This window comes from Chlorocebus sabaeus, chromosome 9 (genome assembly GCF_047675955.1).
Source record: "Chlorocebus sabaeus isolate Y175 chromosome 9, mChlSab1.0.hap1, whole genome shotgun sequence".
NCBI classification, from domain to species: Eukaryota; Metazoa; Chordata; class Mammalia; order Primates; family Cercopithecidae; genus Chlorocebus; species Chlorocebus sabaeus.
Genome location: NC_132912.1, coordinates 27530554 through 27548499, shown reverse-complemented (window position 1 = coordinate 27548499; position 17946 = coordinate 27530554). Strand labels below are relative to the sequence as shown.

At 39.0% G+C, this 17946-nt stretch overlaps 1 protein-coding gene across 2 annotated transcripts in view; it reads left to right on the top strand.

Annotated features, from left to right (window-relative positions):
• The window catches only part of MKX (mohawk homeobox), a 78656-nt gene extending 66928 nt beyond the window's left edge, over positions 1-11728 (top strand). For both annotated transcript variants that reach the window (XM_008002636.3, XM_008002637.3), the window contains exons 6-7: positions 9076-9109; positions 9215-11728. In XM_008002636.3, coding sequence (XP_008000827.1) covers positions 9076-9109; positions 9215-9401 — 221 coding nt within the window. In that variant the 3' untranslated portion in view covers positions 9402-11728. The remainder of the gene's footprint in view (positions 1-9075; positions 9110-9214) is intronic.
• The last annotated feature ends 6218 nt before the right edge of the window (positions 11729-17946 follow it).

Genomic DNA, 17946 nt, shown 5'->3' with positions numbered 1-17946 from the left:
TCTGCAAGGGCACTAGGCCAGGCCTCATGAGCAAGGTGAATATAGTCATGTGTTGCTTAACAACAGGGATGTGCTCTAAGAAATGCAAATGTATCATCAGGCAGTATCCTAGACTACAATGTATCCTAGACTACAAACCTGTACAGTAGATTACTATACTGACTACTGTAGGCAATCAGAGCCAATGGTAAGCATTAAAAATATGTATCTAAAAGAAACTACCATCAGAGTGAACAGGCAACCTACAGAATGGGAGAAAATTTTGGCATCTACTCATCTGACAAAGGGCTAATATCCAGAACCTATAAAGAACTCAATCAAATTTACAAGAAAAAAACAACCCCATCAAAAAGTGGGCAAAAGATATGAACAGACACTTCTCAAAAGAAGACATTCATACAGCCAACAGACACAGGAAAAAATGCTCATCATCTCTCGCCATCAGAGATGGCAAACCAAAACCACAATGAGATACTGTCTCACACCAGTTAGAATGGCAATCATTAAAAAATCAGGAAACAACAGGTGCTGGAGAGGATGTGGAGAAATAGGAACACTTTTACACTGTTGGTGGGACTGTAAACTAGTTCAACCATTGTGGAAAACAGTGTGGCGATTCCTCAAGGATCTAGAACTAGAAATACCATTTGATCCAGCCATCCCATTACTGGGTATATACTCAAAGGATTATAAATCATGCTGCTATAAAGGCACATGCACACGTATGTTTATTGCGGCACTATTCACAATAGCAAAGACTTGGAATCAACCCAAATGTCCATCAGTGACAGACTGGATTAAGAAAATGTGGCACATATACACCATGGAATACTATGCAGCCATAAAAAAGGGTGAGTTCGTGTCCTTTGTAGGGACATGGATGCAGCTGGAAACCATCATTCTCAGCAAACTATCACAAGAACAGAAAACCAAATACTGCATGTTCTCACTCATAGGTGGGAATTGAACAATGAGATAACTTGGACACAGGGTGGGGAACATCACACACTGGATCCTATTGTGGGGAGGGGGGAGGGGGGAGGGATTGCATTAGGAGATATACCTAATGTAAATGACGAGTTAATGGGTGCAGCACACCAACATGCCACATGTATACATATGTAACAAACCTGCACGTTGTGCACATGTACCCTAGAACTTAAAGTACAATTTAAAAAAAAAAAGTTAACAGAAATGGGACCTGATTTCCTTTGGGAATCTTATAATAATGAATACTTTAAAAATATAGAAAGTAATTCCTACTCACTAGAAGAAATGTTTTACGTATTAATTGGGTTTTCTCAAAGGGTAGAAAAGTAGTACAATGAAGTAAAAAAAATATATATATATATATATGTATCTAAACATACCTTCACATAGGAAAGACATAGTAAAATATGGTATAAAACAGGGGCCCCTCAACCCTAGGCCACAGACCGGTAGCAGTCCAGGCTCCATAGCAGGAGCTGCATAAGCAGCTTTATCTGTATTTACAGCTGCTCTCCATCGCTTACATTACCATCTGAGCTCCACCTCCTGTCAGATCAGCGCTGGTGTTAGATTCTCACAGGAGCGCGAACCCTATTGTGAACTGCGGGTGTAGTTGTGCACTTCTCTTTCTTTTTTTTCTTTTCTTTTTTTGTTTTTTTGAGACTGAATCTAGCTCTGTTGCCCAGGCTGGAGTGCAGTGGTGCGATGAGATATTGGCTAACTGCCACCTCCACCTCCCAGATTCAAGCGATTCTCCTGCCTCAGCCTCCCAAGTAGCTGGGATTACAGGTGCCTGCCACCACACCCAGCTAATTTTTGTATTGTTAGTAGAGATGGGGTTTCACTGTGTTGGCCAGGCTGGTCTCACACTCCTGACCTTGTGATCCACCCTCCTCGGCCTCCCACAGTGCTGGGATTACAAGCACGAGCCACTGCACCTGGTTGGTTGTGCGCTTCTTATGAGAATCTAACTAATGCCTGATGATCCGAGGTAGAACAGTTTTATCCTGAAACTGCCTCCCTCCCTGGTCTGTGGGAAAATGGTCTTCCACAAAACCAGGCCGTGGTGCCAAAAAGGTTTAGGACTGCTGGTAAAAAATAAAAAAATTATGCACTTGTATAAGGCACTTACCATGAACGGAGCTTGCACGGCTGGAAGTTGCTTTGGGTGAGTGAGTGAGTGAGTGGTGAGTGAATGTGAAGGCCTAGGACGTTACTCTACATTACTGTAGACTTTATAAACACTCAACACTTAGGCCACCCTAAATTTATTTAAAAATTTTTTTCTTCTATAATAAATTAATCTTAGCTTACTGTTACTTTTTACTTTATAAGCTTTTTAAAAAAACGTTTTGACTCTTTTGTAATAACACTTAGCTTAAAACACAAACACATTGGACAGCTGTATGAAAATATTTTCTTTATATCCTATTCTGTAAACTTTTTCCTGTTATTAAAATTTTTCATTTCTTATTTTTACTTTCTAAACACTTTTGTTAAAAACTAAGCCACAAACACACACATTAGCCTAGGCCTGCCCAGGGTAAGGCTCGTCAATATCACTGTCTTCCACCTCCATGTCTTCAGGGGCGATAACATGCATGAAGCTGTCATCTCCAATAATAGCAATGCCTTCTTCTGGAATTCCTCCTGAAGGGCCTGCCTGAGGCTGTTTTACAGTTAACCTTTTTTTTTTTTTTTTTTGAGACGTAGTCTTACTCTGTCGCCCAGGCTGGAGTGCAATGGCGCAATCTCGGCTCACTGCAACCTCTGCCTCCTGGGTTCAAGCAATTCTTCCGCCTCAGACTCCCAAGTAGCTGGGATTACAGGCACCCACCACCACACCCAGCTAATTTTTTTGTATTTTTAGTAGAGATGGGGTTTCACCATGTTGACCAGATTGGTTTTGAACTCCTGGCCTCAAGTGATTCGCCCACCTCGGCCTCCCAAAGTGCTAGGATTACAGGCATGAGCCACCATGCCCGGCTACAGTTAACTTTTGAAATATAAGTTGAAGGAGCACACTCTCAAATAATAATAAAATATATAGTAAATACATAAACCCAGTAACATAGTCATTTATTATTATCAAGTATTATGTACTGTACATAATTTATGTGGTATACTTTATACATTTAGCAGGTCAGTAGGTGTTGTTGTTTGTTTGTTTGTTTTGCAATGGCATCCTGCTGCGTCACCAGACTGGAGTGCAATGGCGAGATCTTGGCTCACTGCGACCTCCACCTCCTGGGTTCCAGCGATTCTCCCACCTCAGCCTCCTGAGTAGCTGGGATTACAGGCATGCAACACCATGCTTGGCTAAGTTTTTGTATTTTTTAGTAGAGACAGGGTTTCACCCTGTTGGCCACGCTGGTCTTGAACTCCTCAACTCAAGTGATCCACCCGCCTCAGTCTCCCAGAGTGCTGGGATTACAGGCGTGAGCCACTGCGCCCGGCCTCAGTAGGTTTCTTTACACCAGCATCACCACAAACACATGAGCAATGTGTGGCACGACCACATTATGATGTCACTAGGTGACAGGAATTTTTTAGCTCCATTTAATCTTCTGGGCCACTGTCATATGTCTGGTTTGTCACTGACCGAATTATCGTTAGGTGGTGCACAACTGTACCTTCTTTTATTGTTTTAAAATATGAGTGGCTTCTTCTTCCCACTCAAATAATCCTAGTGGACTGTCTTTGTTTTCCCCCTTGGCTGAGCTATTTCAGTAATGATTTCTCACTGACTCATTTACTTCCCTTTCCGTGATCTCAAAAGTTTTTTTTCTTCTACTTCCTCCATTTTAATTTAGGGAAACATATATAATTTTTTGATTGTTTAATTTAAAAACCTGAATTCTTAATCTCGCCTCATTTTATTTACATTTCAGTGGCATATGTGACACAAAAACATTTTTCCCTTTAGGGCCTATTTATTAAATTTTTTAAAAACCTCAGAGAAAAAGATTTGGCCACATTTTTGTCTCTTTTTATGGCTACAAATATAACATCGGGAATATATATCAAAATTGATGTGCTTCTGAGTTGCATTTTTTACAGTTGGCCGCAGAGCTTTTTGCTTAGATATCTCGAGTTGCATTGGAACTGGGTTTTATGTATAATTTTTTTCTCTACTTAACTGTAGAAGGAAACACATGTCCAAACTGAGGATAGCCCCACTTTAAGTTTCAACATGGTTTGGGTTTTGCAGCATCCAAGATTTTCCTAACTACACACCTCTTTTTTTTTCTTTTCTTTTCTTTCTTCGTCTTAAAACACGCTCTTTTGGCTGGTTCAATAAGCCGTTCCTGCCAACCAGTTGCTTTTATGGTAATTGACAGCGTAGCTGATTTTTGGAACCTTGGAATCTAAAGAGGCATTTTAGCTCAGACTTTGGAGAGGCTGAGCCAAGCTACTTGCAGAGTAAGAGATACAGCCGAGCCAAATGTGGGGCAGTCAGACCCTCAGTCTGTGCATGCTAATGAACTGCTCTCAAGAGTCTACATACCAGGAGCTAGCTCCAACTTGCATTTTCCCTCTTTCAGCAACATGCACGATCCTTCCCTCTCCTGTCTGATTGTTTCTAGAGCTACTAGGTGCCACTTCTCGAGTGGAGCCGGTGAGACCACCTGTCAGCAGTGGACAGACGTGTCAGGACCCCCATGACCACCAGGGGTGGGGTACACAGACCCACTGCACCTCAAATACTGACCATGAGCTGAAAAGACACAAGACACAGCACACTTGAGCCAGAGAAGAGCTGATAAGTTTTTACTTCAAAGGGAAAGAGCATAAGAAAAAAAAAATTACAACATTAATACAGCCAGTTAGTATAATGAGAAGATTGTAAATTTTCTGAATTCCCCTCAAATGATATCAGTTCGCTAAAAACTGCGACATTTCTCCAGATTTCATCTTAGCACAACAAATAGAAAAAAAAAAAATTCTCCCCAGTCTCCCAGATCTTTCGAGTCCTTGCTTTCCTAAAAAAAAAGCACAAATGTTTCAGAGTCAAAGGGCTCTGTTTGCTATCTTCCTTTTGCCGGTTTGGCTTTTCTGGGAACCAGCACACATTACTCCACAGGAGGTGGCTCTTGGACTACAAAATACCCAAGTGACACTGGGCAGCCCACCAGTAACAGCCTCAGGAAAAGCGTGCCCTTCTAACATCAATTCATTTTTTGAACTAAAAGCACTTTGGGCACAGAGACTGCCCACCCCCCGCACTTCCCAAGTGGTGGTAAGCAGCTTTTCCTGGTGGATTTCGGTCTTTGAGATTGAGCTTTGTTGTATGCAGTGTTCACACTGACTACTGATAGAGAAGCAACACGTCTCTATTCTCCATTACTTTTTTTTAAATAGAAATTCTTTTTTTATTGTATTATTCTTTATGTTCTAGGGTACATGTGCACAACGTGCAGGTTTGTTACGTAGGTATACATGTGCCATGTTGGTTTGCTACACTCATCAACCTGTCATTGACATTAGGCATTTCTCTTAATGCTTTCCCTCCCCCAGCTCCCCACCTCCCGAAAGGCCCCGGTGTGTGATGTAAAACAATTTTCTTCTGTTACTGGAAAGGAACCCAATCTATACCTAGTGACTTTGAATGTGCCCATCTGCCTGAAAAATAAAATACAGAATTCAGTGTATTGAATCCTGTGTAGTACATTGCTGAGATTTGTAAAACCTAATTAAGAATACCTGCACGGGGATTTGAGTCTACGTTTTTGCACTTCAAAGGTATTTTCATAGGCACCAAAGTGTCAAACACATACACCCAAAGAGTAAGCAGAATTTTATAATTTCACAGTTGGCTGTAGTAAACATGTTTCTCAGTGGAACAAGTCCAAGGAGTCAGCCACACGGAGTGCTAGCCACAGCCAGGCGCTCACGATGCTGGAAGACATGAAGTCAACTCCTCATCCTAAATAGAGGCTCTCCGTGGACCTGAGCCATGAATTACATCTTCTCCTTCCACGTGCAGGCTCCATACATTGATGGCATTGATGCACTGACAGGTTCTGTAACCCATAACGTATTTGATAGGCACAGGCTTTCTTCTTGTGTGTGCAGTAACCACTCTGAGGTTGACAGTTCAGGTAGGGAACCGGGTTCTGGTCTCCGCCTATGTGAGATGGCTTCATCTGGGAGCCAGAGCGTCAGTTACATAGTCTTCTCTAAATTATGTTTTGTTATTTCCCTAACGTTATTTAAGCCTCATGGAACTTACTCTGCTTTTGCCAAGTCTTTCCATTGAATAAATATCTCCATAACCTATTGCTTCACTTTGGCAACAGAATTGTTGCGATTTGTGGGCAAAATGGAGCAAAGGCCTAACTCATTTTTTTTTTCCTCTGTGAAATGTGCAATTTGCTGGCTTTCCTTCTCCCAGACGAAAGCCTTGACTTGTCCTCTGTTCTGGTAGCACCTTGTCTCTGTCCTCACTGAGTGAAGATTTACAGATAGGAGAATAGAACTCGATAAAAAACGACTTCACAGATACCGTGGAGACTTGCTATCCACACACAAAGTCAGTAATCGTAAATAAATTAGGCCACGAAGTGCTCAGAATTGTGCCTGGCACATAGTAAATGATCTGTAAATCAGTAGTATCAGAGTTCTGTAAATTACAAATGATCATTCTTTTCCTGCATTTACATGAATTACTTTATAATTGCAAAACTATGGAAAGTAGCAGAGGTATAGCTAAGCATCCAGGCTGACCCTGTAAGAGCCAGAAGCTGGCAGAACTGCAGAAGGTAACGATCTAACTGTTCACAGATCCAATTATTTCCCCCAAAGGATCCCTAAAACCTTATAAAATGCCGCCTGAGTAGTCAGTGAAAGGAGACCAAGGGAACTAACACTCGTTGTTCCATTCTGGGCCAGACACACATGATCTCATGTGTTCTTCACAACCACCTTGCCATTTGTTCACTAAATGCTTTTGTTTTATTTGTTTGCCTTGTTTATTTAAGTTCCTTAGGTGAAGGGTTGTGAAAAGAGCTCAGAGTGACCCATGATTGTCTCGTCGTCTACACCTTAAGGCTGAACTCAGGATATGTCAGCAGGCTTTCCCCATTCTTTTCCTTCAGACAGGGTATTGAAGCTTGGCTGCCTCATGGTCATGTCATTTGTTTTCTCTTGACCACCTCTTCCCTGGGAAATTTTGCCCTGCTTAGACTATATGACAACCGTGTTGACGTTATTCTTCTCAAACCTCTTCTAGTTCTGTGACTCTCTTAGAGCTCAGAATTGGACATTAGGATGCATTTCCTAACTATCCTTAAGCAGTGTAGAGAAAAAGGAATTGTGAGAAATATTGGGTTGGCGGGGACGGGAGGTGGGGTAAAAGGAAGGGTGAGGACTAAGGGCAGGAAAAGACAGTTTTGTAAAGGCCATAGAACTAGCAGAGGGCCTTGCATCTTCCAAGTTTCCTGTGTGGAGCACAGTGCCACGTGCAGTAGCTCCCCAGTAATATTGATTATTGTTGTGGATGATGATGGTGATGAAGAGGGGCTTACCCACTGTTTGGTTTTGGAGTCTCAACCCTACTCCTTTGCTAGGACGCCATGCCAGTAGCCTATCTACCACCCCCCTACATCTTTCCCTTCAGTAGGGAAATTTTTGTGTTACTCATACCAGATTCTAATTTTAGCCTAAGGAGCTCGAGAACCCATTTTTGTGGGTTCTTTATATTTATGTGGTGTTGAGAGACATTCGTGTTCTGAGTGAAGCAGCAAATCTAAACCAAAGATGTGAGTGTAGAAGCAAAAGCTAGCATCCTTTCATTTCCTGCAGCAGCAGGAGGAGGCGTTCTTTTGGAAATTGAGGACTGGTGCCTGTTTCTTCTAATAAATATGCCAGGAAATCCTGTATTGCTATCACCATTGAGTCTGTTACTCATTTGCTAACTAGCAGAGGGAACTATTTGCCCATCCTTTGTCTGAAATAAATGTGTGATAACTGGCCAGGCACGGTGGCTCACACCTGTAATCCCAGCACTGTGGGAGGTCGAGGCAGGCAGATCACAAGGTCAGGAGTTCAAGATCAGCCTGACTATCATGGTGAAACCCTGTCTCTACTAAAAATACGAAAATTAGCCAGGCATGGTGGCAGGTACCTGTAATCCCAGCTACTCAGGAGCCTGAGGCAGGAGAATTGCTTGAACCCGGGAAGTGGAAGTTGCAGTGAGCCGAGATCACACCATTGCACTCTAGCCTGGGCAACACAGCAAGCCTCCTCCTCAAAAAAAAAAAAAAAGAAAAAAGAAAATTTGATAACCATGAAATTATAGAATCATTGAGCCAGAAGCACCCCCAAGTTTGCCTAGAACCCCCAGTTTTTTATTTTAATTTTCTTAGAGACAGGGTCTTGCTTTATTGCCCAGGCTGGAGTGCAGTGGCACAATCCCTGCTTACTGCAGCTTCAACCCCCTGAGCTCAAGCCATCCTCCCACCTCAGCCTCCTGAGTAACTGGGAATACAGGTGAACACCCACCGTACCCAGCTATTTTTATTTTTATTTTTAGTAGAGATGAGATCTCACGACGTAGCACAGGCTGGTCTTGAATTCCTAGGCTCAAGCAATCCCCCTGCCTTGGCCTCCCAAAGTACTGGGGTTACAGATATGAGCCACTGTGCCCAGCCAAAACTCCCTGATTTGATAGTTAGAGAACTGAATCCCAGACATTGTGGGAGGTCATAATCTGCCCCCAAGTTACACTGCAGGTGGGTAGTAGGGCAAGGCCAGAACCTGGCCCCAGGCACAGTCAGCACTCTTTTCCTTATGCTGCTTGTCTCCTGATCCAAAAGGCCCCAATTTCTCAGAGTAAATAACTTCAGATTATTGTATAGCTATGAGAGCTCCCTTTTATTCTTTACTACCCACTGTCATCTTATTTCTGCCCCTTTGCAATTTTTTTCATCTTAATATAAACTGCTTTATCTTTATTAAAAGCTAACTAATTTTCAACCGTATTTCCTGAAGAACTTTTACTTCTGGTCATTAGTGATGAAACTCCTGAGATGAGAAAAGAAAGGAAAAAAATAAAAATAACTGAAATTTTGCTTTTCTTTACAGACACTCTGGAAAACGGATCCAATAAGGGTGACAGGTGAGCAAAATGTTCCCATTGGCCGTGCCTGCTTTTCAGCGATGACATTTTCAATGCAAACTGCAGTGAGTTTGATCGTTTACTTTCTGTTTTGCTTAACTCCAGTGCAGCTAACAGAAAGGGACCGAGCAAAGATGACACGTATTGGAAGGAGATCAACGCAGCTATGGCCTTAACAAATCTTGCACAGGGAAAGGACAAACTGCAGGGAACTACCAGCTGCATCATCCAGAAGTCGTCCCATATAGCAGAAGTAAAGACTGTCAAAGTGCCGCTGGTGCAGCAGTTTTAAGAGCTTGTTGCTTTTCAGATCCAATGGATGTTCTTTCCAGTGTTTTCGTCAACCCTCATCCTAAGAGCCGAAGCAGGGATGAAAATGACTCTCTCCCAAACCTCTTCTTATTTTTAATTATCCCAAATATATCATTTAGTTGCTTCCGTAAAAGACATATAAATTATAAAAAACTCATTTTAATCAAAAATATTAACTTATTTTATGTTACTCAAACTATGCATAAAATGTCTGCATTACCATTACAGTAAGTGCCTTGCTTCCCAAAAATAAGCTCCAACGTGGGCATAGTTGAACAGCTATGCCTCAAAATGCCAACGCCATATGCTTATTAGCCTGTGTGCATCATTCCAGACGGACCTAATCATTCCAGGACTGAAACCAGAATCGCTGAAAGCCCTTGAAATACATTCAATAATTCACAAGTTAAAACTTGGATATCTGTTCAGCCCAAATGAAATCTTCCTTTTAAAAAAAGTCTACAGTATTGAAAATTGTTCAATGTGCTTTTCAGAGTGACAGTGAGACTTTTATGCATGTATCTTGCCTGCATATCTGATATGTTACAAACTTCCAAAATTCAAGGTGCAGCGATCCACATAACGTTGTACATTTAAGAAGTGATTCCTTCAAGGTAATTTAAAATTTCAATGAATACATGGTGATCAGGAAAACTTTTTTTCAAGCACTGTTGGAAAGTACCACAAAGCCCTTTAGAATTAATCTGGATTTTTTTCTCAAGTTCTGCTGAAGTTTAAAAAAAAAAAAAAAAAACTTTATTATATAAATAACTCAAAATTTTCCTGTGTAAAACTAAACCTGTAGTTTTAAAACATAATCCTGTTTGCATTAGAGCTCACTGTCTTTTTGTGATGGAAACTGTGTTCATATGGTATGACTAAAAATCTTTTATTTGATTCATTTCAAATTACAATTGCTGACGGACAATTTGTATTGCAGCGAGAACAAGAGAATGAAAGAAAATTGATTTTTAAATTTAAAACATATGGAAAACAAAACATTGAACAGTTTGAATTTTGCCAAGTTGGACATTAATGTAAAAGTGAAGTGAAATCGTGCATTGAAAGAAAACATTTTGTTTCTAAATTAGACTACCATTGAGTGAGAATAATCAATATCAAGAAAGAAGACTATCTTTCTCAACTAAACAATAATATTCTAATCAGCTTGGGAAGACTTGAAACTTGAATAAACAGTGGAAATGCCAAATATAACAGAGGGTATGTGCTACAGAGAAGTAAAAACGGTTTGACTCTTTTATGATGGGATTTTTTTTTCTGGGTATGTAATCTATTTTTTTTTTTAAACTGGAAAGCATTTTTGTCAGTGTGAATGAGGGTCAATAGTGTAGCCAAGTGGTGACATTTTTCTTTATTTTGCAAAATGCTTTTAAAACCAAAGGCTGCTCTAGTTGACGGACAGTATCAGTCTTGATATAAATTGTAGGACACTTTTTCATGTAACATAGCATTTGGGGATTGGATTTATTTAGTGTAATGAAGATAATTTGATATAAAAATATTTTGTGTATATATATATTTTTACTTTGTTTTCTAAATTGCTGTTTGCAGTAACAGTAAGCGCAAAGCAAAATATATAAGTTATGACTGTATGATCAGATGAAGTATGAGTTCTTTTGGTTTGTTTGCATCCTTAAATAGTTAGAGATCTCTGATACAAACTTTGGAATCTTTACAAAACAATTTTGCCAAAATGTGAGCATGTCAATGAAAACTAAAGACAAATACTTCACTCTTTTTCATACTATTATAAGTTATTCTGGTATTAAATATGTTAATAAAAGTGTTTTTGTTTTGACATATTTCAGTTAGATGAATGAATGCTGGTTGTATTTTATTTGAATGAGTCATGATTCATGTTTGCCGTCTTTTTTAAAAAATCAGCAAATTTCTTCTCTGTTATAAATTATAGATGACAAGGCAATATAGGACAACTATTCACATGATTTTTTTTTAATACCAAAGGTTGGAAGATTTTATAATTAACATGTCAAGAAGACTTTATAATAAGCACATCCTTGGTAATATCTCCAATTGCAATGACTTTTTAATTTATTTTTTCTTTTGCTGCTTTAACATTTTCTGGATATTAAAATCCCCCCAGTCCTTTAAAAGAATCTTGAACAATGCTGAGCCGGCAGCTGAAAATCTAACTCATAATTTATGTTGTAGAGAAATAGAATTACCTCTATTCTTTGTTTTGCCATATGTAATCATTTTAATAAAATTAATAACTGCCAGGAGTTCTTGACAGATTTAAAATAAAAGTTAATTTCTAGACCTCAATGATCGTATGGATTTTGTTTTCCTTTGAGAGCTGAGCAGGTAGATGAAGCAGTAGAACAGACGGGCCCATTATATGCAGCAATTCTCCTTAGTCTGTTAAGGGATATGATATGGGAGTGCTGCATTTGTATTAGGTTTGAATTTCATCACCTTAGGCCACCAATCTAGCTTTTAAAGACAAAAAGGGAGTGTGATGCTGACTATTAAAATACGTAACTTTAAAATGAGCATTTTCACATAATACCTTCTTTCCCTCACTAATACAATTAGCAGTATTTGTGGCGTGCTCTGCACTGGAGAAAAAACCTTGGCTTTGAAGCTAGACAGAACTACCTTTGAATCTCAGCTTTGTCCCTTACTACTTAGTCATTCTTATCTAGTTTCTTCATCTGCAAAGTGGGAGTAAGGAGCTATACCTTCTAGAGTTTGCAATAAGATTGAGATAAAATACAATACATAAAGTGCCTACCAGTGTCTGTCCAATAATAGGTGCTTGGTAACTGGAACATATTATTATGTGGTTACAATTCCTCTATCCAGGCTTTATGCACAAGAAAGTAGAAATATTTAAAATAAATGCAACATAAGACACGGGTAGTTTAACGAACAGCTGTGGAGAGGGAGAGATGCCTGACAAGAAAAGCTGCTGTGCAATGGTGAAAGTTGGTATCAGAGTTAGAAAGGCCTTCAAGGAAGATTAGTTTAGCATCGTCACTTTGAATTTCCAGGCAAAAAGCATAAAGCGTTGCAAAGTTAAGGCAGAACAGACATTCCAGCAGAAAACACGATATATGCGGTCGCGTCCTTCTTTGGGATAACCAAGAATTGCTTTCCCTCTATTTGTCCTGCTTGATACTGTTGAAGATGGCTAAGAAAAACTCAAGCTGCTGCCTGTGTTCTCTGTCTGCTCCAAGTAGCAATGTTTAACAAACAGTGGCAATAGCCACAGCCTGCATTCAAACTTATCCAGCTCAGTGGTGTCACAGCATGCAAATAAACACAGAGAAGAAGAGCAAGCCCCCCAGGCTGTCCTGCCAGGGATGGCATAGGCAAGTCATGCCTTGGAAGGCAGTGTGTTGTGGTGGTAAGAACCTGGGCCGGCATGCTCTGGCTTTGCTACTTCACTTCTTAGTACCTTTGGGGAATCAGCATAAGCCTTCTTTCTATACCTATTGTTTGCACCTATAAAATTAGATCTGTGAAATTTACCTACTCCAACGATCTGTTGTGGGGAGTCAATGAGGCAGTCGATATGAAAGCACTTTACAAACTGCATGGCACTGTACAAATACTTGCGATTATGACCGTATTCCACACAGCTCTGAAAGGCCTCATGTCTCACACTTTTTGGCACTATAAACTGTGGTTTCCATGAAGCATATAGGACCCCTAGACTCTCTCAAATATGTGTTAGGGTCACCAACATTGGGTCCTTGTGAGCACTAAGAATTTCTTGGTCCTGTTCTTTTTTTTTTTTTTTTTTCTTGAGACAGAGCCTTACTCTGTCACCTAGGCTTATGGAGTGCAGTGGGGCGATCTCGGCTCACTGCAACCTCTGCCCCCTGGGTTCAAACAATTCCCCTGCCTCAGCCTCCCAAGTAGCTGGGACCACAGGTGTGTGCCACCACACCTGGCTGATTTTTTATTTTTAGTAGACATAGGGTTTCACCATGTTGGCCAGGCTGGTCTCGAACTCCTGACCTCAGGTGATCCACCCGCTTCGACCTCTCAAAGTGCTTGGATTACAGGCGTGAACCACCACGCCCAGCCAGTCCTGTTCTTCTTTGTAACCATTATGATTAGAATTAGAAGATAGATTGCCACACTGTGGGAATAGAATCCTGACTTCACCACTCCGAGCTTTGAGACCCATCTCAGAGATGGATTAAAACTTTGGTTTGGGAGAAGAGTGAATTGGCCACAATAAACTTTTTCTCTCAAGGCGAGGAAAAACAGATTTCTGAGTTTGGAAACAAAACAAAATGCTGAGGTGTTTTTACATTTTGCACAAATGACTCCATGGGAATTCACCCCATGTAAGATGGTCTCACTAGGTCTTCTACAACAAATTGTAACCCAAAGCCAGTTTCTGGAAATTTGACCTACACTGAGTCTAATCTGACAGATATTCTTGACTTTTGAATAAAATTTAAATTTTTAATTACAAGTGTTTTAAAAAATTATAGATGTAATTTATGCTAATTGCAGAAAAATGTAAACAGTATAGAAGGGTAAAGAGAAAAAGCACCTACATGAGGATCTACTATTTTTGGATCTATTATAATTTATTTAGCAGATAGCCCACTGATGAACTTTTGGGTTATTTTGAATTTTTAATTATTATAAACTAGTGCTACTCAAAGTGCTGTTTCACACTGGAATAAGGCGCTTGCACCAAAATGGATTTCTTTCTTCATCAAGAAAGTCTTTCTATAAGAAAAAAAAAAAGTCAGCTGAATGTACAGTGCTCTTAACAATGTAGTTGATTTACATTAAGTAGCACTGATAACAATGATTCAGGTCGGGCACAGTGGCTCACACCTGTAATCCCAGCACTTTGGGAGGCTGAGGCGGTGGATCATTTAAGGTCCAGGAGTTCAAGGCCAGCCTGGCCAACATAGTGAAACCCCATCTCTACTAAAAGTACAAAAAATTAGCCAGGTGTGGTGGCAGGCGCCTGTAGTCCCAGCTACTCGGGAGACTGAGACAGGAGAATCGCTCAAACCCTGGAGGCGGAGGTTGCAGTGAGCTTACACCACTGCACTCCAGCCTGGGTGACAGAGTGAGACTCTGTCTCAAACAAAAAAGAAAACAAACAAACAAGCAAACAAAAAACTACGAAAAAGAAAAACCACAAACAAACAAGAAAAATGATTCAATGAACATTCTTATGCCTATGTGTCTTCAGACACTTATACATCTATGGAATAGATAGCTAGAAGTGGAATTAATGGGTCAAAAGATAAGCACATTAAATTTTTTGATGAATGTTACCAAATTAGTATTTTTAAATTCTACCAGTTTACACTTCCAACAACAGGGTATGCCTGTTTTCCCTCAACCTGGTCAAAACATTGAGTAGTAGTAAACTTTTCAATAGTTGACAATGTGTTTGATAAAAATGATGTCTCAACATTGTTTTAACTTGTGCTTGTTTAAGATGAGTGGCACTGCACATAAGCTTATTGGTATTTCTTTTCAGTAAACTGATTGTTCATGTTTTTCTTTTTCTTTCGTTTTTACCTTTACTTGTCCATTCGTAAGTAATTTGTATGAGTTATTCGTATATTAAAGAAAATTTGGTACCTTGTCTGTAATATATGCTATAAGTGTTTTCCCACTTTGCTAGGGTTTTTTTTAACTTCACTTACCGTATTTTGAAATTCGGAAGGTTGAGCCTCGTCTGTGTGTATATTTAGGGTACATAGGATGCTACTGCATCTATTTGGCCATCATAGAGGCAGTGTCCTGTGGTAACCCAGAGCATACACTCTGGAACCAGACTGCTGAGGTTCAAGTCACTTCTCTTGTGCTTACTGGCTCTATTACCTTGCACAACACACTTAACCCATCTATGTCTCAGTTTCCTCATCTGTAAAAGATGATTGATAATAATATCTACTTCTTAGTGTTGTGAGGATTAAATTAATTATATATAAAGTACTTACAATGCTACCTGGCATATAGTTAGTGCCAAAATTGTAAGAAGATTCATCCATGTTTTCTACCATCAGTTTTATTATTTATTTTTGTATATTTAAATCTTGTATCCATTGGCGATTTATTTTGGCTAAGAAGTAAGCTAGGTATCTGGCTCTCTCTTTGATCCTCCCAGCAAAAGACAACCTAGCTGGCTGTCTCAAAACTGTTTACTGGATAATCCACTGATCTCAGTATTTGCTTTTGAGCCCTCCTCAGGCCCTTACCATAGTACTGAGTATAAATCGTTCAATATCATTCTTCCTCAGAATTTTCCTGGCTCTTTCTACATCTTTTAAGGATATACATGATACATTATATTATCAAATCCCTACTGCCCCCAAAATAATGTTGGCATTTGTGGAGTTCATGAATATATAGATGAGTTTATACTTTGCAATGCTGAGTTGCATTATTCAGTTTTCTTCTTTCATTTGATCTCAGTAGAGTTTTAGTTTTGTTTCCTATTTCTCATTAATCTCATTCATTGGTGTTTATTTTTGTCTTGCATCTGTCAGTGTAGTTTTTCCATTTTTGTTTAATCTTAATTATCATTTGTTTGCAGACAAGCTATTGGTTTTTTAATATTACTTCTGTTAGCCAGACACTTAATTAGGATTCTTTTTTAAAAATTAATATTCCAAATATTTCACTTGGACTTTGAGGTATACCGTCATGTTATTTCCAAATAATGAAAATTTACTGATCCTTTTCTAATATTTATACCCTATTCCTTTCCTTTCCTTTCCTTGTGGTATTGACTGGTATTTCCAGAACAATTTTTAATGACAGAGATGGTAAGCTCTCTTGTGTTTTTCCTTACTTTAATGAGATCACTTCTAGTGTTTAAATATTTATGCTGTAATGGATATTGATTTGAGAATTATTCTTTTTCATATTTTAAGACAATATTATTTCATTCTGGATTGACTAAAATATTTTATTGTAAATGGATGTTGAATATTTTCCTAAACATTTTTTATTAAATTATAATGTAAAAAATTTGCAAGCCATAAATGTACAACTCAACAAATTTTAACCTAGAGAATATAATTGTGAAAGCAAAACCCAGATCAAGATTAGGACCATTATAAGTGTTCCAGAAGCTCCTATCCCAGATGTAACTATTTTTCTGACTTCTGCCTAGTTGTGAAATTAAAGTAAATTGAATCATAGAGTTACATTCGTATTTCTATCTTTTTGATCAATATTATATTTCTGAGATTCATCCATCTTGTTGCATGAATTCATTCTTGTAGCATCCATTCCTCTTTATTGCTATATATAATTGCATCATTATGTGAATATAAAACAAATTATTTATACAACCTCCTGTTGATGGACATGTGGGTTTTCCATTTGGGGGGCTATAATGAATAACACTTCTATAAACATTCTCGTATGTTTCTTTGGGTAAATTTATGTATGCATTTCTGGTAAACTGGAGCTAGACTTTTTGAGTTACGTTCAGTTGTAGTGGATATTATCAAACAGTTTTCCATGCTGGTAACACCAGTTTACATCTCCAAAGCAAGATATGAGAGACCTAGTTGCTCCATAGACTTGCTAATTTTGGTATTTTCAGATGTTAATGTTTTAGCTTTTATAGTAGATTTGTAGAGGCATCTTATGATTTAACATTAAGAACTGATATTGTTTAATATGAATATTTAATTGATATTTAATTAGTGATTTTAATATGTCATATTTGGATATTGTGGCAGTACCTGTTCAAGTTTTTTTTTTTTTCTTTGAGACAGGGACTTACTATGTCACCCATGCTGGAGTGCAGTGGCACAGTCACAGCTCACTGCCTCAACCTCCCAAGCTCAGGTGATCCTCCCCCATCACCCTCCTAAATAGCTGGGACTACAATTTTTTTTTTATTTTTTGTAGAGTCAGGTTTTTGCCATGTTACCCAGGCTGGTCTTGAGCTTGTGTTCTCAAACAATCCACCTGTCTTGGCCTCTCAAAGTGATTGGATTGTAGTCATGAGCCACTGTGCCCAGCCTCAAGTTTTTTTTAATTGATACATTATAATTGTACAGATTTATGGGATACAGCTTGATGTTTCGATGTATGTATGTTGTAGAATGATTTAATAAGGGTAGTTAGTGTATCCATCACTTCATGCATTTATCATTTCTTTGTGGTGAGAACATTCAAAAGCCTCTCTTCTAGCTATTTTGTAACATGCAATACCTTACTGTTAAGCATGTTACCCTCCTGTGCAATCAAATACCAGAAGTTATTCCTCCTAATTGTCACTTTGTACCCAGTGACCAACCTCTGACCAGCCTCTTCTTTCCCCCTTCCCTCTCCAGTCTCTGGTAACTACTGTTCCACTCTCTGTTTCTATGATATCAACATTTTTAAAAATGGACTTCATATATGAATGAAATCATGTCTTTCTGTGCCTGTCTTATTTCACTTAATATGGTGTCTTCCAGGTTCATCTATGTTGCAGCAAATGACAGGATTTCATTCTTTTTTATGGCTGAATTGTGTGTGTGTATGTG